General features: G+C 35.7%; 1 protein-coding gene across 50 annotated transcripts in view; it reads right to left on the reverse strand.

The window, feature by feature from the left end:
• The window catches only part of para (sodium voltage-gated channel paralytic), a 329,221-nt gene that overhangs the window by 131,740 nt on the left and 170,751 nt on the right, over positions 1-26,730 (reverse strand). For 36 of the 50 annotated variants that reach the window (XM_073974080.1, XM_073974083.1, XM_073974066.1 and 33 more), the window contains 2 exons: positions 9,403-9,465; positions 273-453 (listed from right to left, as the gene is read on the reverse strand). In XM_073974080.1, the coding sequence (XP_073830181.1) occupies positions 273-453; positions 9,403-9,465 (244 nt within the window). The remainder of the gene's footprint in view (positions 1-272; positions 454-9,402; positions 9,466-26,730) is intronic. The other 14 variants (XM_073974097.1, XM_073974093.1, XM_073974109.1 and 11 more) reach the window with 1 other exon arrangement.

Raw genomic sequence — 26,730 nt, forward strand, 5'->3', positions numbered from 1 at the left:
AGGACCTATCGGACCATATTCACCATCCACGTGACCTATGAGGTTATATTCCTCGTGTAGATTTCCTGTCAGACAATTGTCTGAAAATAGATGACCTATCAGACCCTATACTTAATTGTCGAAGAAGATGCGTTATTGAACCATCTACGCCATACAAGATACCCTAAATAAATTATTTAATAAATGTTTATATATCCTCCAGTAGATGCTTTTGTATCTCAAGACCTTACTATTCTTTAAAATAAATTTTTAATTTTTATTTAAGTACTTACCTAAATTACAATAGTAAGCTGGCACTATAATGGCACCATTCTCTTCGGACATTGGTGTTACGGCATTCGAATCATCGGCATAGGGCAAATGCTGCTGGGCATCCTGATATGTTTGCAGTACCAATGGCTTACGATCGCTACCTGGTATACCAAAACGTCCACGCCCATTTCGTATTGTATACTGAGGTGGTTTTTTATTTGAACTTTTCGTTAGTAGAGGCTTTACATTGATTGATTTTGAGTTTGATTTGATTTTTACAGAGAGACAGAGACACACACACATTTAGGGTTGGTGGTGGTGGTGGTGGTAGTGGTGGTGGAGATTTGGTGAATAATAGTGGCAAAAAATATTATGATGATTTACATTTTTATTTTTTTTTTGTTATAAACAAAAGTGACTTAAACGAGATATTTGTTTATAGGCAAAAACAAATTATCAAAATATTTTTTTGTTAATTCAAATTGACTTGAGAAGTCAGAGTTTATTACGTTAAGGTCTTGGGGAATTTTTTAGGGGGAGAGGTTAGGAATTTATGAAGGATATTTTAGATAAAATTAAATAATAATAAAAAATATAGAGAACATAAAACAGAGACATTGATTTTGTAGAAAAATTCAAATAAATAGAGAGTGATTAGTGACGGATGTATTTGTTGTACATTTACAATACGTAAGGCCACTAATCACAGTTTTGATTACTTGTGATTAGTTCCCGACGTAACTGTTATGCCTTAGCGATACGTAACGTGACTAATCACAGCTTTATTTGTATTTCTCATTATTAGTTGGGTAGAAGAGTGAAAGAATGTTAGACACATAAATGGCACGTCAAATGTTGAGTACAGCTGTTAGAGACAAGATCGAGTTTCATGAGTTTTGTGTATGCATGTATGTACGTAAGTATGTATATATGTATGTGTGAGTCACGTATGTATGTGGAAACTATTCACATGAAATAAGACTAAACATGAAAACAGAAAATATAACAACATTTAAGAGAAACTTTTTTGGGGGGAGGAAGGATATTGACAGAGAGCGAGATAGACAGAGATAGAGAGAAAATGAGCTAATCAAGGTGGTGTAGGACAATCACAGGGTGATATAACCGTTATACAAATTTATAATTACATCAGAGATACAATATGTTGAAAATTACACATTTAAATGATCTCAGGAAGTGTGGGAGAGAAAATATTTATTGAGAGAACACTTAAATAGAAAGTCTTTTATTATAACAAATTCCAAAGAGGTGAGTGGATTATTTGAGATGATTTTACATACTGGAGTAGTTGAGGAAGAGTTAAGAGGAATAACTTGATATTTTTTTGATAATATATAAATATCACATACGAAAAATGAAAGGATAAAAGTTACATTTATTGTTATATATTTGTAGTAATAAATAAATAAATAAATAAATATATATTTATATCACAGACACAGATACCATATTCTCTTGCACATAAATATGATTGATGGTGTTTAAGATACTGGGAATATGTATTTGATAGATTGTAGGAAGAAATCTCTAAGGATTGAGGACCAAATAAAACGTAGTTTTATACGTATATGTATATAATGTATACATATGTATACAATGTTTATCTTCTAAGATCACTAACAAAATATTCATAATTATCATCATCATCATCATCAAATATTTTATGCTGATTAATGTAATGAATGCTGATTAATGTTATATGGGTATATTTTAATGCTTCAATTATGCAAATGAAAATGGAAAAAATAAAAATCTTACAAAAATAAATATTTATAATTATAAATTTTTAAATTACATATGTAGTTATATGTATATAAAAAGTTTAATTGGTGAAAAACGACAACAACAAAAAATGAAAATTATTATGGAGGGTGGTTTGGGGTTTTGAAAAAGTTATTTCCAGATTTGTACGTCGGATTCTCATGTAGCTGAATTAAATTTTTTGACGTATGCGAAGTTGAAATCGTTCACACGCATGACAAGATTCAACGAAACTTCCTCATCGAATTTTTTAATACAATCAAAAATTTATCGATTTTCCGGCGATAAAAAATTGTCATATTGACAAAATTTGATAAAATTATTTGATCACAAAGTAAAAATACAACTGATAAAATATTTCACATATTGACAAAAATATTTATCAAAATATTCCACATATTCCATTTTATCAGTTCAATATAAAAAATCGATAAATATTTTAGTCAATATGTGAAATATTTTATCAGTTGTATTTTTACTTTGTGATCGAATTTCCTCAATATGATAATTTTTTTTATCGTCGGATTTTTTTCTGTGTAATGTTAAAACAATCTATTTAATTGTGGAACATACGGAATTGGAACTCATTCTTTGTTATAAATGCCAATTTTTAATAATTTTAAATGAAGAGCAATTTGTTGAGTGAAGGTTTCCATCAAAATGCTTGAAATCAATACCCATATTCAGAAGAAAAGTTTAGAAGTATTGGAACAAGTGGAATCGAATGCACTTGTGAAACTGGTACGAATGTGACTCCTTTTTAAGAATACGCCACAAGTTACTCAAAATCCAATTGTATGGCAGTGAAACAAATTAAGAATGCTGTGAAACGGGTGGAATTGAAACCCAAGAAAATTTGATAAGTCGAAGAACAAGTGGAATCGAATGCACTAGTGAAACTTGTAAGATTATGATTCCTTTTTAAGAATATGCCACAATTTAGTTAAAATCAATTTGTTTGGTGTTGAAACAACTTAAAAAAACTGTGGAACGGCTGGAATTGAAACGCAATAATTTGAAAGGGACTAAGGAGAAAAATACCTAAAATCCTATCAAGACAATTTTTATGATCTCAAGAAAAGCAGAAAAATAGAGGAACGAGCGGAATTGAAACTGTAATAATTTGCATACGCTAAAATCTAGAGTGAAATATGAAAGAACATCATTGTCTTATTCAGAATATATTTTAAATTTGAATGGAGAAACGGGTGGAATTGAAACTTATTTGTTGGCAGACATGGCTCATGCTAATGAATTTCTAGGAAGTGTAGTTTGGTCAGTAGAAGTATACATCAAAACTCTTGAAATGAATTGCTATCATCTTTAAAAAGCCTAAGGAGTAGTGAACACTGACCTCCCCGTGGTGTCACCTTGGGTAGCGTCCTTTAACACCAGTTAAAGGAAGTGAGCTAAAATATGCCGCGCGTTCACCTATATGAACGTTGAAAACTTGGGTTTGGCCGCCTGGTTAGTAACCCTCCCCTAGAAAAAAGCAGCTTACTATGAAAAAACCAAAGACAAGAAAAACAAATCCATCAAAAGTTGGAATGTTCGCACGAAAGTTAGACATAGCATATTCCACTCAACTAACCCAATTGCTTAATCAAAGCACTTCTCGTACCGATAACATATTAGCACAATGGCAAAATATTGCCCACTCCATGCAAACAGCCACAAAATCAGGAATCAATGGTATGACCAGTAGTGTCATGCTGCTACCGAAGAAAAAAATGCGGCATATAGGCAGTGTTGCCGACAGTTTTGTCCCAAAAATCGTCAAAAAAAATCGTCATATCGTCAATTATATTTGAGAAATCGTCAAAAATCGTCAAAATGTTCTAAATTAAGATTGTTGACAGTTTAATATCAATTTTTTGCAGATTGTTATGCTATTGATACTCTTCAGATCAGATATTCCGCCATAGCCATTAATCTTTTCTAATCAGACATAAATACAAATCTAAACAAAATCAGTTTTCTCTTGCTGAGAACATTTCCTCCTTCCAAACAATTACCGGAATAGACCACCTTCTGCTCCAGCCCTCTTTTTACAACATATGTTCTGTTCCCGAACATGCAAGAATCTACTATTTTTTATTTTTTCCCTCATGAAATTAAAAACTATAACAAGTTTTTCTTTTTTTGAAATTTTGCCTGTTAGGGCGAAGATCATTTTTAATGATTTTTATTAATTTTCTCGTTTAGAGGTAAGCCTGATGATCGAAAAATGTTTGCAAGTGAAAAAGGAAGTCAAGTACTCGAACCTACACAGTCACCAAATTACGTGACCTGGTTTCGCTGTTAGTTGATCAGCTCTTCAGACGTATCGACTGTGGGATGGCTTCTCTGTCCTAGAACTTTTGGTTTTTCAAATGTGCTTTTAACAAGTTTTATTTTACGGGGAAAAAAAATATTATTATTATATGTAGGGAGACTACTCTCGTCGATTCACATTGGCTCAATGATATGGGAACTACTTTTTATCGCCGAGTCCGAAAGCCGTGTCTTACGACATCCTTGTAAAGAAGTTCTTTAAGGCTGAAATACTTACGAAATGGGTGCCAACATTACAATGAGGTATTTTCCACAGCCGAAAATATTGATGTTCTGGCCAGGGATTGAATACCAAACCTTCTGAGTGCAAGGCGAACGTGCTTACCACTGCACCACGGTGGCTCCCATAGGAAATAAGAGAAGAGACGGTACTTTGGCGCCATTTTTTGCTTTTTTAAGGACTTTAGTCATGTGTTTAGCCTACTTACACATAAATAGACAATTTTTGTTCTACGCTGTCCGACATCACCTTTGAAAAAATTATCAATTAAGTGAAAAATCGTCATTTTAGACCATAAAATCGTCAAATCGTCATTTTTCATTTTTGGCCCAAAAAATCGTCAAAATGACGATAAATCGTCAAATTCGGCTACACTGCATATAGGGCTACTTTACAATCAGTAGCAACGCGTAGTGAACGAGAGAGGTATCGGGAGAAAAGGAGAGAGGAGAAACGTCTTTTCCGCAGGAAAAAGAGAGAGAGAGATATGGAAAAGCGGAAGTGTGAAAAAATCGAGATGTACAGGAGCCAGCATGAAGTCCGAAAATTCTACCAAAGAGTGAAACATCAAACTGATGGCTTTGGTACAGGCACATCCTTCTGTAGAGACCAACAAGGTAATTTGGAAGATATGGAAAGAACATTTTTCCAAACTGTTGGTATCCAATAGTAGCGAAGACGATGATACCACAGATCCAATCCCAGAAGATGGTATAGAATGTATACCACCCGGCCAAGATGAGGCAAAGACAGCAATAAACCGGCTGAAGAATAATAAGGCAGCAGGAGCTGATGGCCTACCAGCCGAGCTGTTCAAAACCGGAGGTGACACGCTGATAAGGTGTATGCATCAGCTACTTAGCACCATCTGGCAGGAAGAAGGAGTACCCTACCATTTGAACCCGAGCATCCTGTGTCCGGTCCACAAGAAAGGAGATAAGGCTGTATGCTCTAACTACAGGGGCAACGACAATTTGAAAAATACATCAACAATACATTGAAATTTCAAACATGAGAATAAACAGCCTGTGTGAACTTTGTTTGAAATATGTTTTCAGAAAGTATGATATGAAATACCGCCTAAACAACATGAAATAAGTGTTTAACAGATTCAGAATGTTCTGAAGAATTGCTGAGCACATTATTTGGAAAATTTTTGCGAAAGGGTACTTGGTTCAACTCTCAATAGTTTGGCTGTAACTGCCCATAATTCCAGAAATTATGTAAACTTTCATATATTTTATCAAATTTTATGCGCTAGGTGCGGATTATCCTAGTTCGTCTATCTGACACTTAAGTTCTAATATTCTAGGACTACAATATTGCTGAAGACCGCAAAGCAAAATTCCCTTTAGTTTCTGAGATACAGCCCGGATCAATGGAAAAAAGTGTATATTTAGCCCGGTTTAGATGAGGCCATAAAATCCGAACCCGATCTAAAAACACGAAACCCAACTAGGGGTTTTGTATTCTCAATATGTACCAGAAAATGCCCACTAGAAGTTGTTTGCATTTTCAGTGTTGCACAGTGTAATTTTGAGGTAGTAAAAGACTTCGTCTACATCGGCACCGCCGTAAACACATCATAACATCAGTTGTGAAATAAAAAGAAGAATTGTATTGGCCAACAGCTGCTACTTTGGCTTAAGTAAGCAGTTTAAAAACAAATCTACATCTTGTCAAACAAAAATAACGCTTTACAAAACACTGATACTACCTGTGCTAATGTATGGTTTCGAAGCCTTGCTCAAGCAGATAAGGCAGTGCTTGGCGTGTTAGAGAGAAAAATTCTTCGAAAGATCTACGGACCGATATGCGTTGACGGTGAATATCGACGTCGTATGAACCACAAGCTGTTATACAACGACATCAGTATAGATAAACGTATCGAGATGCAACGATTGCATTGACTAGGCCATATCATAAGAATGAGCGATGATGAACCCGCTAAAAAGGCGTTTAAATACAGACCACATGGCGGTACACGCAGAACTGGCAGGCCAAGGCTTCGATGGAGCAAACAAGTGGAAAAACAGATGACAAGGCGCGGTATTGAAAAAAGCGAAGCAACAAATAGAGAGAATTGGAGATCTTGTCTTAGTTCGGCTTATGGAACAAATGTTGTGTAATGGGCCAGCTAAGTAAGTATCAAAGAGAGTTCTCTTAGTTGAAATGTGCCTTAAATTGTTTGAACTTAATTTCTCTGGATTTAAAAAATGTCGAGAAATAGAGGAACGACGGAATTGAAGGTCTATGAGCCTACACACATCATAAGATTAAATTCAGTTACAAAGAAAATGGTTTCCTTATTGAGATTGAAAACAAAATATTTAACTGTGGAACAGGCGGAATTGAAACACAATAGTTTCCAAAAAAAATATTATGAATTTATATTTATTTAATAGTTTTATCAATTGAAATATACCTAAAATCCCTTGAAATAATTGCACATAATTACGAAAAAATATTTAAATGGAGGAACAGGTGGAACATGTTGAATCGAGAGACTAATAGTTTGCATACATGATAAACCTTGATGAAGCATGAAAGTAGATAATTTTCTTAGACAGAATATATGCAGGCTTGAAAGAAGTTGAATAACCCAAGAAACGTGCGGAATTGAAACGTATATGTTTTGCGCATAGTATGAATTTTAATGGATTTATTTTTAAAATTTGTTTTGTCACTTATTATTTATTTAGCAGGACCTGCGGTATAATTCCTTTGGAATGAAAAATAAAAAGAACTAAAATTGGAGGAACTGGTGGAATCGAGCGATTAATAATGATAACACTGTACAACACAAAAAATAATTACAAGACAATTCGACCAGATTATGAAAGAGGGCCGAAAAAGAATACACGTGTATCGGCGTTTTGAAAGTTTACGTCGGTAAGTAACCTCAATAGGCGTGGCAAGTTCCGCTCATTTCTACAGGTTTTGAAATATTCGACATCAGATTCCTTGGAATCCTTGCATTTCAGGTATAAAGTGTCTTTGGCAATATTGCTGAAAACAATGCGGTGTATCTTTTTATGAAAAAATTAACCCTCATGCGTGTAACTAAAGGGGTCTTTTTGTTCCCTTTTTTCAAAAACTTGTAAAAACTCCTTTAAAATGTGATCGTATCAGATCAAAATATTCTACAAAATTATTTGTCATAAAATTCTACTATATGTCCCCGAATACACCAAAACTCTAAATCGTACCTAAACGCCAGGAATCTGCCAAAAGTAAAATCACGTTTTAGGGTTAATGCTGTACTTTATCTAAGTTTATTAAGTTTTGTCCTACAAAACTTCATTCTAGATAGAAGACGTCAAAGACAAAAATAATCTCCATCAAATTTCAATATAATTCGCCGAATAAATGAAAAATGTATTTGCAATATATGTCAAGAAAATATATACATCAAGTTAGCCAACAAAACACCCAAATATTTTTTGAATAAATTTGTTTTGTTCTTTTTTCGAGTTGATGCATGAAAGTAACATGAAATTTAGTTTTAGACGAAATGTGTTAAAAGAAGAAATATTCTACACAAAATTTCACTATAAGTCCCAGAACAAGTTATTTATCTATGTAAAACAATTTGTTAAGAAAATGACGTTACAAAATTAGATATTACAGATAGAAATTATTTGTTAAACTTTTAGACTCTTAATTAAAATTTATTCCACAAAAATCTCCTAAAATTCCTCACTTTTTGGGGGTTGTGTCAAAAGAAGAAATGTTCCACATCAAATTTCATTATGAGTCTCTGAACAAAAAAATTTGTAGCTATAATATATATTTTACTTTTGGCAGATTCCTAGGTACGATTTAGAGTTTTGGTGTATTCGGGGACATATAGTAAAATTTTATGACAAATAATTTTGTAGAATATTTTGATCTGATACGATCACATTTTAAAGGAGTTTTTACACGTTTTTGAAAAAAGGGACCAAAAAGACCCCTTTAGTGACTCGCATGAGGGTTAATTTTTTTCATAAAAAGATACCCCGCATTGTTGTCAGCAATATTGCCAAAGACACTTTATACCTGAAATGCAAGGGTTCCAAGGAATCTGATGTCGAATATTTCAAAACCTGTAGAAATGGGCGGAACTTGCCACGACTTTTTTTCGGCCCTCTTTCATAATCTGTGCGGGGTTTCTTGTAATTTTAAAAAAGTTCGATTTTGTTGTACCGTGTAATCGTTGATAAAGCATAAAATATGATAATTTTCATATAGACCTAAAACAAGTTATGTAGCCCGAGGTACGGGCGGAATTGAAACCAATATGTTTGTACACATGGGAAAAGCTTATGTATTTCTAGACTCCTGTATCCAGCTGATTCCTATGAACCACCAATTACTTCATATCAATTATTTTATTATTTTCAAAATCCCAAACATGTAACCCTCAAAATATTTCCTTTAAAAAAAGAAAACAATTCTGGGATCTTGATTTTGTATAACATTAAATGTGGTGAATTAACATAGATTGTGGTGAATTTTATACAAATTACGGTGATTGATCTATGGTTATGTATGTGTAATGATGACTGACACCCTATGTGTGGTTTACAAAAAAGAGAAATACTGCTTGGTTTTTTTTTTGATTACAGAGAGCAAAATAGGTGAATTTAGGAGCAGTAGCTGTGTTTTATGTGTGAATACGACAAATGTGGTGGGACTTGGCAGAAGATGTGTTTTCACACTTCCTCTGACAAGTCCACAACATTTGGCGTTTTCAAAAATTTTGCTGAATGTCATCATCATCATTATTATTATTCAATTTTGTCGATGTTCTTTGTTATTTTTATTCTTACCTTGTGTGAACTACGTGATCCCCTGCGTAGGTTAAATGGTGAACCAGGTAAGGATAAGGAAGTCTAAGAATTTATAGTTGTTTTGTTGTTGGTTTTTAGTATTACAAAAACAAGATCATATAGAAGAAGAAAAAAATAAACAACAAGAAAAAAGAAAATCATAAGGTCAAATCAAGGTTGTTGTTGTTGTTTTTTGGAGCAAACATTTTTTGGATATTTTTGTTAAATGATTGCTTTTGCTCTAATTTGTTTACTTAATACTAATTCTAAAAAGGAAACAAGTAGTAATGTGTCAGGTTGGTGAGGGTATTCCGTGGTGTTTTTTCTTTCATCTGGTGAGTGGGTGGTGAAGGGGTTTAGTAGTGTACCAAAGGCAGGGGTTAATTTGGAAAAACAAATCAATTCAAAACATGTTTGTGAAATTGAATCATCAATCAAACACAGGTGAGTCAATACAATCATTGGAAATGTTTTGAAAACAGAAAGAGGGAAATGATGTTTATGAGAGACAGTCAGAGAGAAAGAGAGAGATAGACAGAGAGATGAGGGAAAACAATGTTTTGAAGTTAAGATAACAAACATATGAACAAGTGTTTGATTTCAGGAATTTTGTGTTCTCTTTCTTTGTTTGCCGGGAGGACTATCTTTAAATAAAATTTTCTTTAAGGGACTTTTGTCTGGGTTTCATTTACTCAAAATACTACATTTAACATTTTTTACTTCTACTTTTAATGTAAAAAAATTCTCAATAAATTCTACAGAAAAAACTTAATATTTTTTTTAATTAAAATCGTTTTTAATCGTTTAGCTTTAATATTAAATGAAATCCTTAAAGGATTTCTTGGCAGGATTTTAGCATTTACTTTAGTTCATTTTACAGGATTATCGATTTCGTTCTTTTTCTTTTTTTCTTTTGGATAAACAGAAAATCAGAACGAAATTGGCATACTTTAAATCATTTACGGCTAACATTAAATTAAATTACAAAAACAAAGGTTATGAAGACTTGCGATTTTTTTACACATTGATATGGGAATGTACTGAATTTACCATTACTGTTTTTTCACTAGATTGTTTCACTAAAAAACAAATTAAAAGTTATTAGCTATTGTGTGTTAAAAAAGTTTTAAATACAATGATGAGGGCGGAATTTGTGGTAAGAGAAAGAGGGAAAATAATGAAGTTTCAGAGGATGAGAGTCAGTTATTAGAGAGGAACCAGCCAAAAATGGGTATTCAAAACAATTTTAAATAGACTTTTGGTAATAAGTTTTTTATGTAAAAGACCTAATATATCCTAGGAACGAGCGGAATTGAAATTCTAATCCTCCGCAAACTTTAAGATAATAATGTATTTCAGGAAGAAATCTACATTCTTGTTTGGAGTTTACCTTCAATTAGTTCAAATCAATTCGCGTTTTCATAAAATTGTCAAATTGGATTTGTGGAATTGTCAAATGTGGAACAAGCGGAATCGGAAAAATCTAAAAGTTTGCACACTTAATAAATTTGAATGTTGTTGGCCACAGGATATTCTTCTTAATCCAAACCTACCACAAACTCGTCCATATCAATTCGTATAGAACTCAAAATTTAATTAAACTAAAGGCAAGGTCACCTTAGGCAAATATTTGCTCCAGCGACAGTCAGTCTGCGCTTACTGAGAGCAAGTGAGCGTAAGTCAGTGGAAGCCATTGTGACTCACAAGAGAGCCCACGTGCTCTAAGTGAGCGTAAATTGGTTATCGCTCACAGCCTGTGTAGATGCTAACACAACAAATTTACGCTCATTGAGAGCACAAGGGAGACTCAAAAATGTTCTCTGCCTTACTCTGGCGTAAGTTATGCATTGAAATTTATGCCGGTGGCGCTCAAAATATTTTGTGCATTAGTCTCTCTGAGCGAGTCTTTCCTTTGCTAAACCACGACAGATGAGAATAAAGAGTTGCAGTCATGTTGTTGCAGTCACGTTAACGTATTTGGGTGATCTTGGCTGATTTATGCTCACTTGCTCTCAGTAGGGCGCACACTTACTGTCGACGGAGCAAATATTTGACTAATGTGAGCTTACCTTAAGGAACGTGTGGAATTGAATAGGCAAATGATTGCAAGAATGACTGTTTTGTATATAATAACACAAACAAGTGCCCTTTATTGAAAAAAATAGCACAAAATACATTGTTGAAACCAGTTTATATGTTCTTTAAAAACGCATAATAAGAGAGGAACGAGTGGAATCAAAAGACTAAGGATTTGTACAAATGACATATTTTTATGTAGTTGGGTATAAGAGATTCTCCTTAACTTAAATATAACACAAACTCGTCCATAGCAATTCGTATAGAACCAAAATTTATTTAAACTGAGGAACGGGTGGAATTGAATGTACAAACTATTACAAACACGCCTAATATATATGTTTTATAACACAAAATAGTGCGCTTAATTGGAATATAGTCTAAAATAGTTGAAATCAATTCGTATATTCCTAAACAAATCATACAAATTTAGGAACGAGAGGAATCAAAACACTTCATTGTTGCACACTTGAAAAGTTCCAGTGTGACTGGACAGAGGAGATTCTCCTTAATTCAAATCTACCAAAAACTCTGCCATATCAATTCGAGTGGAACTAAAAATTTAATTAAACTGAGGAACGCGTGGAATGGAATGAACAAACTATTGCGAACTTGCCTAATATATATGTTTTATGATACAAAATAGTGCGCTTAATTGAAATATAGCCTAAACTAGTTGAAATCAATTCGTATATTCCTAAAAAAATTATACAAATTTAGGAACGATCGGAATCCAAACACTTTACAGTTGCACACTTGACAAGTTGTAGTGTGACTGGACAGAGTAGATACTCCTTAGTTCAAACCTACCAAAAACTCTGCCATATCAATTCGAATGGGTCTAAAAATTGAATTAAACTGAGGAACAGGTGGAATTGAGTATACAAACTATTGCAAACATGCCTAATATATATGTTCTGTAACACAAAATAGTGTGCTTAATTGAAATATAGCCTAAACTAGTTGAAATCGATTCGTATATTCCTAAAAAATGCATACGAATTTAGGAACGAGCGGAATCAAAACATTTTATTGTTGCACACTTGACAAGTTGTAGTGTGACTGGACAGAGTAGATTCTCCTTAGTTCAAATCTACCAAAAACTCTGCCATATCAATTCGAGTGGAACTAAAAATTGAATTAAACTGAGGAACGTGTGGAATGGAATGTGCAAATGGCTGTACACATATGTATTGGAGCAGAAAAGTCGAAATATATCTAGTAGCTATTTGAAAACAATTCAAATTGTTCCATACAACATCAGTAACAGGGGAACGTGTGGAATTGAAATACCTAAAACTTGCACACATCATCTACACAAATAAGTTTGAGGAAAAAAATCAAACAGTGTTTTATTTGAGGCCTTAGGTACTCAAAATCAATTAATGTCGTAATGGTAATAGGCCTCAAATAACAACTAACCGCAGGAACGAGTGGAAATGAAATAGTTATAGCATGTACGCATCATTGAATTCAGTGTATTTGTGGAGAAGATTATTTTCTTAGATGTAAGAAGTATAAAAGTAGTCGGTATCAATTTCTATCGCTCTAAAATCCAACTGAAACTATGGAACGGGTGGAATTGAAATTGGAAATGATTTGAACACAAGTCAAATTGGTATATTTTTAGACAGAGAATGTTTGTTTTAGTCAAAATATGCCCTAATATAGCTAATCTCGATTCATATGTGTCTTAAGAGCGGAAATAAATAGAGGAACGAGCGAAATCGAAGCTCAAATCGCTTGCGAATATTATAAATATTTATGTCATTGGGTAGGTCTCCACTCCCTTTTGTGAAATGTGCCACAAGAATGTTAATATTACTTCTCCTGGATTTTAAAATCATCTGAAACTATGGAACGGATGGAATTGAAATTGTTAGTGACTTCAACACATTGCAAATTAGTATACATTTAGACAGAGAATGTTCGCTTTAGTCAAAATAAGCCCCTATCTAGCTGTTCTCGATTTATATGTGTCTTAAAAACGGAAATAAATAGAGGAACGAGCGGAATCGAAGCAAAAATTGCTTTTGAACATTATAAATATTTATGTTAATGGGTAGGTCTACATTTCCTTTTGTGAAATGTGCCACAATAATGTTGATATCAATTCCCCTCGATTTTAAAATCAACTGAAACTATGGAATGGGTGGAATTGAAATTACAAGTGGTTAGACACATTATAAATGTCTATATATTTACACAAAAGAGATTTGGTAAAGTCACAATATACCAATCTACTGATTAATTTGTGGCTTAAAAACGCAAATAAATAGAGGAACGAGCGGAATCGAAGCACAAATCGCTTGCGAATATTATAAATATGTCATTGCATAAGTCGGCATTCTATTTGGTGAAATGTACCACAAGAATTTTGAAATTAATTCCTGTGGGTTTTAAAATCTACAAAATCTGAAACTATTGGAACTGTGGAATGGATGGAAATGACATTTTTGTAATTTCACACAAGACATATATTTTAATTGAGTAGGGTAGGGTCATTATTGACTGGAAAGTATCTCAAAAGTGCTCCTTTTCACATCACCGCAAGATACTCTTCCAGGTCTCTATTGATGGCATTCGCCAACCACCACATAGAAATCCACGGAAGACTGGTTGGAACAAATTCGCTGAGCAAGTAAACTCCATGTTGAGCAAGTAAACTCCATGAGCAAGTAAACTCAACAGTAAATGAAGTTGAAAACGCAATGAATCACGTGACAAAAGTTGTTGTGGATAGTTATGAGACCGCCTGCCCGCTTACTCACCCGGGCAGAAGATGTCAACCAGTCTGGGGGTCGAAAGATCTAGCAAATCTTAGAAGGATTAGCAGAAGGCTTTACAATAAAGCAAACAAAACCAAGTTGCTACTGATTGGGAGAACTACAAAGTGTCTTTCAATATGTACAACAGTGAAATAAAGAATGCTAAACGCAGATCTTGGATCTTCTTCAGCGAGTCGATAGAGGGAGTTAAAGACGTAGCCAGATTACGTAGAGTACTGTCGAAGGACCCCAAATACATCGGCAGTATCAAACGGGAGGATGGCACGTGGACTAACTTCGGTCTAGAAACTCCAGATCTCCTATCCAATACCCACTTCTCCAACTGCATGGATGCACCAGAGCGCTCTAGCGCTCCAATCGTAAGCAACCAAGCCAATGGGGATATGAGGGTCATCGAGGAGATCATTAGTCGACCGAAGATAGCCTAAAGCTCTTTAAATCACCTGGTCCAGATGGTATCTTTCCTGCAATGCTACAAAACGCACTGGAGGCATTGATGCCACACCTGGACAACATTTTCAGAGCTTGTCTATGCCTATAGCTCACTCCGGCTCTATGGCGAGAGGTTACTGTGACATACATCCCCAAAGCGGAGAAGTCAAGTCACACACTTCCCAAAAACTATTACCGATCAGCCTATCTTCCTTTCTATTAAAAACCTTAGAAAGACTGCTGGACCTTGGAATCAGGACCAGCCTCCCGAGTACTGCTATAAGTCCTGCCCAACATGCATATATCAAAGGCTAATCGGTGGAGACAGCACTAAAAGACGTCGTAGGTCTCTCTTTGAGAGGAATATGGAGGGCTCAAGCTACACGTTAGCAGCCTTTCTTGACATAGAAGGTGCCTTTAATAAAGTTAAGCTTGAATCAATCCACAATACACTCTCCAACTTAAGTATTTCTTCTACGCTGATCAACTGGATTGACGGAATGCTCAGCAGCAGGATAATCAACTCAAACATCGGTGAGAATTCCATTCGGAAGTCTGTCACCAGGGGCACACAACAAGGTGGTGTTTCATCACCACAAGGTGGTGTTTCATCACCACAAGGTGGTGTTTCATCACCACAAGGTGGTGTTTCATCACCACAAGGTGGTGTTTCATCACCACAAGGTGGTGTTTCATCACCACAAGGTGGTGTTTCATCTCCATTTCTGTGGTTTCTGGTGATAAACGAAATACTTAAGGAATTTGACAAACTACGAATAAAGACGATAGCTTATGCTGGCGACGTGGTCATAACGATTAGCGGAAAATTCCCAGAAACACTGTCGGAACTCATGCAAGGAGCTCTAGTCAAACTATCGAGATGGGACCACTACAATGGTCTTGGAGCATTGATGCTCAAAATATGTTGTTCATTAGTCTCTCTGAGAGTGTCTTTCCTTTGCTAAACCACGGCAGATAAGAAAAAAAGAGAACATGTGCTGTTGTTGCAGTCACGTTAACGTATATGGATGATCTTGGCTGTCTTGGAGTGAACCCATCTAAAACAGAGCTGGTTCTGTGCACGAACAAGAGAAAAGTCGAACCATTCACCCTAACAATGCTTGATGGAGTCACCCTAGAACTCTCCTTGGAAGCCAAGGACCTCGGCATTATCCTGGACCATCAATTAATCTGGAAAAAGAATGTCGAGGAACGTGCCAAGAGAGGCCTAATAGCTCTTTATTCTTGCAAGAATTCTATTGGTAAAAGTTGGGGACTGAAACCACAGGTCGTCCATTGTACGCCCAATTCTTACCTATGGTTCTCTGGTATGGTGGAAAGCTTTGAGTAAGAAATCACTTCTTCATAAAATAAACAACGTCCAAAGATCAGCATCACTACTAATCAACGGTGCCATGAGAAGCACTCCGCAAGCTGCCCTCAATGCACTACTTGATCTAAATCCATTGAATCTGGTGGTACAGGAGATGGCGGCAAAGAGTGCTCTCCGACTAAAGGAGACAAACTCATGGAGCAACTCTGAGCATGGTCACGCTGTAATCTTAAGACGGTCAGGACTACCACATGGATCGGAGGTAATCAGTGGATACATATCACCACAACTACACTTCGACGAAGTTAAAGTACAAAAATACCCCACAGAGATATCTGGACCTACAACTCCCCACCTCTACCTGGTATAGGAGTATATACCGACGGCTCAAAGATGGAAACGGGAACAGGAGCAGGCGTCTACAGCGATACCCTCAATATACGTCTCGCATACAGGTTGAACGAAAATTGTAGTGTCTTCCAGGTTGAGATATTTGCGGTCAGAAAGGCTGTAGAATTGATTAGCAACATGAAAAGGGATATAATTGGACCGGTGACTATCTATCACTTAAATCCCACTCTATCGGTTCTGCTGCGGTTTTAGACTGTAGAAAGACCTTGGAAGAGCTAAAATCAATCGTTATCTTGTGTTGGGTTCCGGGTCATTGCAACATCGAAAGAAATGAAAAAGCGGATGAACTGGCGAGTTGCGGATCGCAGTCAACCGACATTGAAGTCGACAACTCGATAAAACCACCTCTGTGCCACTTAATGAGACAATTGGAGCAAAAATATCGAGATAATACAAGCCAATTTTTGGCACCACGAACCTGGTTGTAAGGTTTCCAAGGCAATCTAGCGCATACTCTCCAAACGAAGAACTACATCCTTACTCTCCATGAACAAATTCGACTTGAAATTAGCGGTTGGAATCATCATGGGTCATTGCAGAATAAGATACATGTCCTGCAAATGGGAAAGAAACAATGATGTTGACTACTGCAGGTTGTGCGAAGATGAAGAGGAAACAGAAACAATCGAACACTTATTATGTCGCTGTCCAATGCTAACGAGGCGGAGACTGCGAACCATGGGTCAACACACGATACAGTCCCTGTCAACCTTCTGCCACACCGAGCCAATAAGTCTGCTTCATCTCGCCAAAGGTCTAAAATGGCTCCAGCGAGAATAATTAACCTAAATCTCAAATACCTCTCTCAAAACCCTGTACACATCTTTCTCCGTCTGTCCACGTTATCTATCTTCACTTATAGTGACCTTATTCTCCTTTCAGTACTTCAATAGGATGAACACAATGGACCACAAGGTCTCCGAGTGAAGTGGCTGTCAACACGACAGCTGCGCATCCTTTAACCTAACCTAACCTAGGGTAGCTATAATCAAAATATAACTCCAACAAGCTGAAATCAGTTCATATTGTTCTGTACGATATAAATAAGCGGGGAACGTGCGGAATTGAAGTTTATCGTTTGACCTGCCGCATTTGATAGTTAAAATCAATTCCTTTGTATGATATTGTATCTTAAACATCAACGAACATGAGGAACGAGCGGAATTGAAATAGTTGTAGCTTGCACATATGCTTGACTTAAATGTAATTTTATAGAGGGTTTTGCTGTTAAATAAAAGAAGTAAAAAAGTACTTCATGTTAATTATTTTGGGTCCAGAATCCAAATGAAACAATGGAACGAATGGAATTGAAACTGTGTATGCGTTCTGTAGTGGAATTCTGTAAACCATTTTTTGAGTTACCGACAAAAATCGGTACAACAAAAACGCAAAATTATGAATGAAAATTATCAATAAAAGTTGATAACACTGTTGGTATCGGTAGGACTTAGCGACCACTTTATTTTAGTTATTAAGTTACCCACAAATTTCGTTAATTACCGAAATTAAAAGCATTTTTATTTTACCGATTTGTGTCGGTAACTCGAAAAATGAGTTACAGAATTCCACTACTGGTATGGCAATATTTTATAAATTTGATTAGAGGAGATTTGTTGTAGTCAAAATACTGTGGAATATGGCTGAAATTAATTCATATTTTGCTGGAAAATTTTTAATACTTCGCGAAACAGTAGAGAAACGAGCAGAATTGAAACACTAACCACTTGCGAACATCGATGGCTGAAATATATTTGGGAAAAGGAATGTTTTTCCATAAAATTCGTTTAAAAGAATTTTTGTTCATCTCAATCTGAAACTTCTTTATTCCCCTCTTCTTTTTTGTTCTTTAATGCTCTTTGTGGGATTCTATTGGAGTTTATGGTGAATTTTTGTAGTATTTTTCCTGGTTGGTGTTGGTTGGTTGTTTTTGGTGGTTCTGTATGTACTAATTTGTGGGTGGATTGTTCATTTAATTGATTCGGGAAGCCAATACTAAATTGGTGTTGGTCTTAAATGGCATGGTTTGTTTGGTTGTTGTAGTATTGTTGTATTTTTTTGTAACAAATATTTAACAAAAGAACCTACCTGGTTTAAAAACGTTGGAGCCAAAACCAAGTCGACTTGTTTCAATGGCCTAACACTTTGCATAGAATGTTGGCAACAAGTCGAATTGGTTTCTTAAAGCTCTTTAAGAGACACACAAGACAGGGAGTCAGAGCAAGAATTTGGGGGCAGAGTAGGGATATTTGAACTACTTAAGAAAAATTTCAAGCCAATTTTGTAATAAACCATAATTAAGTAGATAATTATTAATTCGACAGGCAATATGTTTTTAGGCAAGGCAAGTTTTTTCTCAAGGCCAGTAACAAACCAAATTACAAATATGTTTTTTAAATGTTCATTTTTAATTTTATAATATTTTTTTTTCAAAAAAGGCTTTAATTTTCTTATGAATTGTATGCACATATTGTGTTCAAAATTGGACAGATTTCAACGCAGCTTGTGTTGAAGCATTTGTTAACAAAATTCTGGTGAGTTTTTTTTTTCTTTCAGTGTAGCCTTAGCAGCTGCGTGCCTTTTTAATGATATGTAATGGATGTTGGGTTTGAAAAATACTATTTCAAAACAAAATGCAAATAGTGTAGTAGTATTTAAGAAATTTAGAAATATTTGTTAATATTTCTTAGCCGGGGGTTTCACAAAAAAAATCCTTGAGGTGTGTTGGTTGGTCTTTTGTTCTTCTTTGTTATTTTTATTTCCACAAACTCATGCTGTTTGCCAAGATCATGGGTAAACACACATACACACACCTAGACACAAGGAAGGACAACAAACATTTCCTTTCATAGAAAAATTCTCAACAAGTAACGAAACTGAAAATTTTGTGCTGTATTAAAGTAAAGAGAATTAAGAAACTAAAACTAAGCTGGCCAAGCAATAGTTCAAGATTAACAAAATTCTAAGATTTCCAAGAAAAAATAATAAAATTCTAAAAAAATAATTTAACAAAAACTCAAAAACCATACTCATCATCCAATACAAAGAAAACATATTAACACAGACACCAAATAAGCAAACATTCATTAATCAAACAGCATGCTTTTTCGTAGAGAGAAAAAGTTTCTTTTTTTGGTTTTGGGTGGGTGACACGTAGGATATTTTTGGGGGTAAGAGTTTTGAATTCAAAATGAAATCTAAAGAAACTGAATTGGTAGTTTGTTTTAATGATTGGAGGAAATGTGGAGGGTCCAAAAAAACAAGGATATCTAAAGGGAGAATTAAAAACGGACTGACTTTCTGCACAAGACTGGAGGGAAAGTGGTGTTTTTAGAAATGAATCTTCCCTTTTAAGGGCAATCAGAAAATGACAGAAAAAATTGGTATTTTGTGCACTTTGTATTGAAAAAGAGGACAAAAACGAAAAACAAATTACAAAATAAAAAACTATTTTTTATGTGTTATAAAACTAAGTCATCTGTTCCCATGTTTTCTTAAAGTAATCTTATTTTTCAGTGGCAGTCTCATACTCAAAAAGAATTCACCTCCTAGATGTAGTCTTATATTCTCCAGAGGAAGTCTTATAATTTTAAAATCCCTTCTCATCATCTTACACTTATCAAATGTGGTATTATACCACCAAAGAGGCTTCTTATACTCCAAAATAGTCCTTATACCAGATTGCAAAGTCTTATACTTATAAATCTTATACTCCAGAAGACTCATTTTACCAGATTGAAAAGTCTTATACTGATAAATTTTGATTGATACATTTAGAAAATCTTTCTATAGCACGGTGCTCTTGAATCAAATTTAAATGGAAGGTGCTTACACCTGGGAAGTTTTTGCGGATTCTGAAACTACAATGTTCATAGATGAGAAAAATCCAAAAAAAAAAAAAAAACAAAAAATCGCCGTAACGCTTTTTAAATAAAACGCGATTCAACTTGACATTTTTAGGGGTTGTTTAGGTTTTTGCGATTTTGCTTGGAAACCGCAAGTCCTATCAAAATGGTAGTAAAGAAAGTATGGTAGCTATCAAAATTCTCTACAAGATTGACGTTATTGATATTTTCGTAGGTTTTACAACTTTTGAGATATAGAAGTTGAAATTGGGACAATTCAAATTCAATTGAATTCTGTATCGTCTCCTTATAAAACCATGTCATGACTGCGAATTCCCAACTTAAACTTATATATCTAAAAAAATGGTACAACCTAGGAAATATTACACAAGCCAGTCTTGTAGAGAATTTTCACAGCTATAAGATTTTCTCAGGTCCTATGCCGATAAGACTTGCCGTATTCAAGCAAAATCGCGAAACCCTAGCAAAAAAACCTAAAAATGTAAACTTAGCTTCTTTATCTCAAAAATGGTACAGTCTGAGAACAAATCATAAACGTCAATCCTGTAGAGAATTTTCACAGTTACAACATTTTTTTAGATCCATTTCGATTGGACTTGTGGTTTCCCAGCAAAATCGTGAAAACCTAAAAAACACCTAAAAATTTGAATTTTGACCGCGATTTATTTAAAAATGCCTACAGCGATTTTTTCTTGTTTTTGGATTTTTCTCATCTATGAACATTGCTGTTTCAGAATTCACAAAAATATCCCCGGAGTAAGCGGTTTTCATTAAAAGTTAGTTAAGGCGCACCCTTCATGACATTGTTTTATAAGGGGGTGATACAGTCAGGGCATTGTCCCAATTTGAACTTCAATATCTCAAAAATGGTAAAACCTACGAAAATACCGTAAAGGCCAATCTTGTAGAGAATTTTCATAGCTACATTGTTTTCTTCAGTCTTATTTTGATAGGACTTGCGGTTTCTAAGCAAAATCGTGAAAACCTAAACAACCCCTAAAAATGTCAACATGAATCGCGATTTATTTAAAAAGCGCTCCGGCGATTTTTTTTGTTTTTTGATTTTTTTCTCATCTATGAACATTGTAGTTTCAGAATCCGCAACAACTTCCCAGGTGTAAACACCTTCCACTTAAATTTGATTCAAGAGCACCGTGTTCTGTAACGAAAAGCAGGGTAAATGCGCAAAACGACCACGAAAACGAGACAAAATCGATTAGTTGTCAATAAGAGCCGTACCCAAAATTTTCTAAGCGACATTTTTGCAGAACATTTCGAAGCTGAAAACGTCGTCTTGTGGTACTTTTATAGCGGCTCTTAAAATAAAGGACGAAATGGACAATAAAGGAAGCGAGTTAGAAGTTCGAAGTGCTCTAGAGAAAATAATCCTCATTCTATTCGACTGAAGACATAAAAAACAAAAAACATTGTTCCACAACATCCCATACGGGACAAGGGAGACTTCTCTCATATCAATGAGTGCACCCCGATTCATATTTAGATCAATGATATGGGACCTACTGTTTATCGCCGAGTCCGAACGGCGTGTCCTAAGACACCACTTATAGAGAAGTTTTTCAAGGCTGAAATACTCAGGAAATGTCGCCAACATTACTGAGGGGTATTTTGCCACCGTTGAAAAATGTTTGGTGTTGCCTGGCCGGGGAATCGAACCACCGACGTTTTGCGTGCAAGGCGGGCGTGCATAACATTGCACCACGACTGAAGACATGTCTTCTCAAAAATAAGCTAAAGCAACAGTGAACAATGATATAACGCTAATTCCTGACGGCTTACAGGGTCTCTAGCAAAACCTTCATCACGGCATAACGCGGAAATTCGACTCACGGCGGATCTGTCCTTTGAAATTCTTAATATACTCACCAAGGGCTTTCATCTCCAAAAAGAATTATCTCTGCCCCAAAATTTGTGTTCACCGTGCAATTAAAAGCTTTGTACTATGTCCTGGACAAGGCACATTGAATAAGGCAGCCGACTCACGCCAGCTGATTGAACATGAAATGTCAAAACAAATTGTTGAAATTGTGAAATGTAAACAAACATCGTTTTCTGGTTGGTCGAAGCAAATTCGCTGCAAATTTAAGAGCTAAGGCGAATTGATTTTCTTTACAAATGTTGACATATTACATGTTGACATGTTACGGCCAGAGTTCCGAATACTCGCTCGATTTCGCTCGAATTCCACTCGCGAGTGAAACTCTTCTTGAATTCGAGCAATTTGAGGGTGACAACTTACACCCTCCACCACACCAAGCAAAAACTTATCGCACCCCCAAATAAACCTGCACCAGCCCGACCAAAAAAATTGCACCCAATAAAACTTACGACCTCCCCTCAAATTTTCACTCGCGAGTAAATCGGAGCTCTGGTTACGGCAAAAGTTGCTTTGTTGTAGCAATTCGCCGAATCGGCTACCTTCTCTATGTGCCTTGGTCCTGGCTCTACAGACCACCAAGGCGGTGTTCTATTGTGAATAGGGACTCATTGGGGCATTATTCATTTAGAGCCAAACGAAGGTCTTACAATTGAATTAAAGACCGCTTCGAAGCAACGCTAATTCCTCTCCATGTTCCCCAAGGAATTAATTTTTTCTATAAAATACCTGTCATTAACTATTCTGCTTTAAAAGTTCCTCCTTGAAGCATGGCGGTCCTCGACTAAAATAAACAACATTGTAAAGTTCTTCCTTTTTTATAAACGACCCTGTAAATACTTTCCAATTTAAAGACGGAGCTTCAGATTGGGGTCGGTTAGCTTAAGGCCTGTCTCTTCTATACATATATTTCAAATTTCTTATGGAAGCATCTTCCTACGGATCACAATTGCAAAGATGTTCAATTCTGTAAAAGTCTCCTAAATTGAATTATGCGGTGTAAAAGGCTTTTTAAAAGCTCTAATATTTCACAAATACTTTCATAAGCTTTTATTTGTACTTCATAATCTATAAGACCACTATAAAGCTTTTGATTTCAAAGTTTTAATTTTTTTTAATACAATGGAAATAAAATTCTTCTAATTATGAAGAGATATTCTAGAGAATAGAACTCTGCTATGTTCTATTCTCTAGAATATCTCTTCATAATTAGAAGCTTTTTATTTCCATTGTAGAGCTCAGCTTTTCTATTCTTTAGAACATATTACTTTAATGCAAGCGATACTTTTTGTTTTTAAAAAGGATCCCAAAAGCTTTTCTCTTCTGTACATGCCCTAAATCTTCTCAGGAAGCTGTTCAAGAATTATTTATATTCTAGTTGAGCTTTTACACTTTATACCAGACATGTGTAGAGCAGCAATCGCCACACAACAACAACAACTTGATCAAACACTGTTGTTAGTGCATGGTTTTCCAATTAGTGAGTGGAGAGAGAAGCTCTCTTTGCTCGCGAGTAAAGGTCTGCGATATGTTGGTGTATAGCTTTTTGCACGCAGAGGACATACACATACGACGCTTTTGCTATCTATTTCTGCAAGGCCTCTTACCTCTAGATGTTCCCTTAGGTAAGAGATCTTTTGAATGGTTTGTAACGTGACCGCTAAATTGCAAAACCGCCCCTCTGATATTACATCCAAAACTACCTTATCAGCGCATGCATAATCCCAACTTCACACATAATTACAACTGCATTCATACATTATTTAAACTTCAGTGTATTTCCTGGTTGTCTCGCCTTACAAATAATTCTCATTCACTCCGTAAACCCAAATGGATAAAATGTTTAGTTTTCGTCGCTGAATTTGTCGAGTGCTGGCGTTAAACGAAGTACAAGATAAGACGTGTGGCATTGTCCGCAGTCACTTGAAGCGAACCTAGCAACAGCCGTCGACCCTGCGATTCGTTCGCTCCTGTCGATCCGTTCGCTCCCTGCGATTTGTTCGCTCCCGTCAATTCGTTCGCTCCTGCCGATTCGTTCGCTCCTGTCGATTCGTTCGCTCCTGTCGATCCGTTCGCTCCCTGCGATTTGTTCGCTCCTGTCAATTCGTTCGCTCCTGCCGATTCGTTCGCTCCTGTCAATTCGTTCGCTCCTGTCGTTTCGTTCGCTCCTGTCGATTCGTTCGCCCCTGTCGATTCGTTCGCTTCTGTCGATTCGTTTGCTCCTGTCGATTCGTTCGCTCATGTCGATTCGTTCGCTCCTTGCGATCCGTTCGCTCTATTGCCTAACTATACCCGACTCTTCTCTTTACAGAGTAGCAACCCGAAGACCACAGAGCCGACGCCTGCCTAGCCGAAAGCCAACCGAATACCACCGAGCCGAACTCCACATCCGAAGACTAACGAGCCGACAACCAACCGAATATCACCGAGCCGAACTCCACATCCGAAGACTAACGAGCCGACAGCAAACCGAACTCGAATACCCGCGAGCAATCCGAGACTGTTCCCAATTCCACCAACCACTCCTGTTAATACTGAAACATTAAATATTCGGAATACTTCGTAACTGTATAAATAAAGCATTAAAACTTAACTAAGTGTTTTCCTTCCTTAAGGTTTGTGGGTCCTTAAGACGACCCTGGCAACGGCTGAGCTGACCTCAGCCCTTGATAAAACCACCCGTTATAGGTTTTTGCACCCAGAAGAAGCTTTTAGAAGCTTTTGATTTATATGTGAATTTTTTACTTAGCTTTTTAATGTCATAATATATAAGAGACCTCTATGAAGCTTTTGATTTCCACGGGAAAGTTCATAAATCCATAGCACAGTTCTGTTCTCTAGAAGATCGCTCTATAATTATAAGCATTTTATTTCCATTGTAGAGCTCAAATTTTCTAGTCTTTAGAACATATCTATTTTCTGCAAACGATACTTTCTATTTTAAATAAGGACTTTTAAAGCTTTTCTCTTCCGTACATGTCCACTTAATTCATCACAGGAAGCTATTTTTGGCCTTCAAGGCCTGTGTGAAGATAGTCCCTTCTGTAAGAGACCTTTTAAAGGGAGGTATTCTATTTGATAACATGCTTCCAGAAGTATTAATATTCTAGTTGAGCTTTTACACTTTATACCAGAACTGTGTGTAGAGCTTTTTACACGCAGAGGACATATGAAGCTTTTGATTTTCATGCACAAGTTCTTAAGTACATATCAGAGTTTTGTTCTCTAGAATATCTTTCCATATTAGAAGCTTTTAATTTCCATTAATATTCTAGTTGAGCTTTTACACTTTATACCAGAAGCTTTTTGCACGCAGTTGACATATGAAGCTTTTGATTTCCATGGGAACGTTTTTAAGTCCATATCAGTGTTCTGTTCTCTAGAATATCTCTCCATATTAGAAGCTTTTAATTCCTATTGCAGCGCTAAGCTTTTCTATTCTTTAGAACATATCTCTTTTCTGCAGGCGATACTTTCTGTTTTTGAAGAAGCACCTTAAAAACATTTCTCTTCTATACAGTCCACTAAAATCTTCTCTTTTCCATGTGAAGTTCTTCTCCAAATTTCTGTTAAGCATTTGAGCTTTTACACTTTATACTGTGTGTAGACCTTTTTGCACGCAGAGGAAGCTTTTGATTTCCATGGGAAAGTTTTTAAGTCAATGTCAGAATTCTGTTCTCTAGAATATCTCTCCATATTAGAAGCTTTTAATTTCCATTGTAGAGCTCAGCTTTTCTATTCTTTAGCACATCTCTTTTCTGCAAACGATACTTTCTGTTTTTAAAGAAGCACATTAAAACAATTTCTCTTCTATACATGTCCACTCAAATCTTCTCTTTTCCATGTGACGTTCTTCTCCAAATTTCTGTTAAGCTTTTGTAAGCTTTTAAACTTTGTGAAAGCCAAACTGAAAGCTTGGTAAAAAACACTATGCTTCCAGAAGTATTAACATCCTATTTGAGCTTTTACGCTTTATACCAGAACTGTGTGTAGAGCTTTTTGCACACAGAGGACATATTAAGCTTTTGATTTTCATGGGCAAGTTTTTAAGTCCATATCAGAGTTCTCTTCTTTAGAATATCTCTCTATATTAGAAGCTTTTAATTTCCATTAATATCCTAGTTGAGCTTTTACACTTTATACCAGAACTGTGTGTAGAGCTTTTTGCACGTAGTTGACATATGAAGGTTTTGATTTCCATGGGAAAAATTTTAAGTCTATATCAGAGCTCTGTTTTCTAGAATATCTCTCTATATTAGAAGCTTTTAATTTCTATTGTAGCGCTCAGCTTTTCTATTCTTTAGAACATATCTCTTTTCTGCAAACGATACTTTCTGTTTATAAAGAAGCACCTTAAAAGCTTTTCTCTTTTGTCTACATGTCCACTTAAATCTTCTCTTTTCCATGTGAAGCTCTTTTCCAAATTTCCGTTAAGCTTTTGTAAGCTTTTAAAATTTGTGACAGACAAACTGAAAGTTTCGCAATAAAACTTTATGAAGGACATATGATCCACAGATGATATCTACCAAG

Source organism: Musca autumnalis, unplaced genomic scaffold (assembly GCF_047663935.1).
Source record: "Musca autumnalis isolate F117 unplaced genomic scaffold, ASM4766393v1 scaffold_3, whole genome shotgun sequence".
Lineage (NCBI taxonomy): Eukaryota > Metazoa > Arthropoda > Insecta > Diptera > Muscidae > Musca > Musca autumnalis.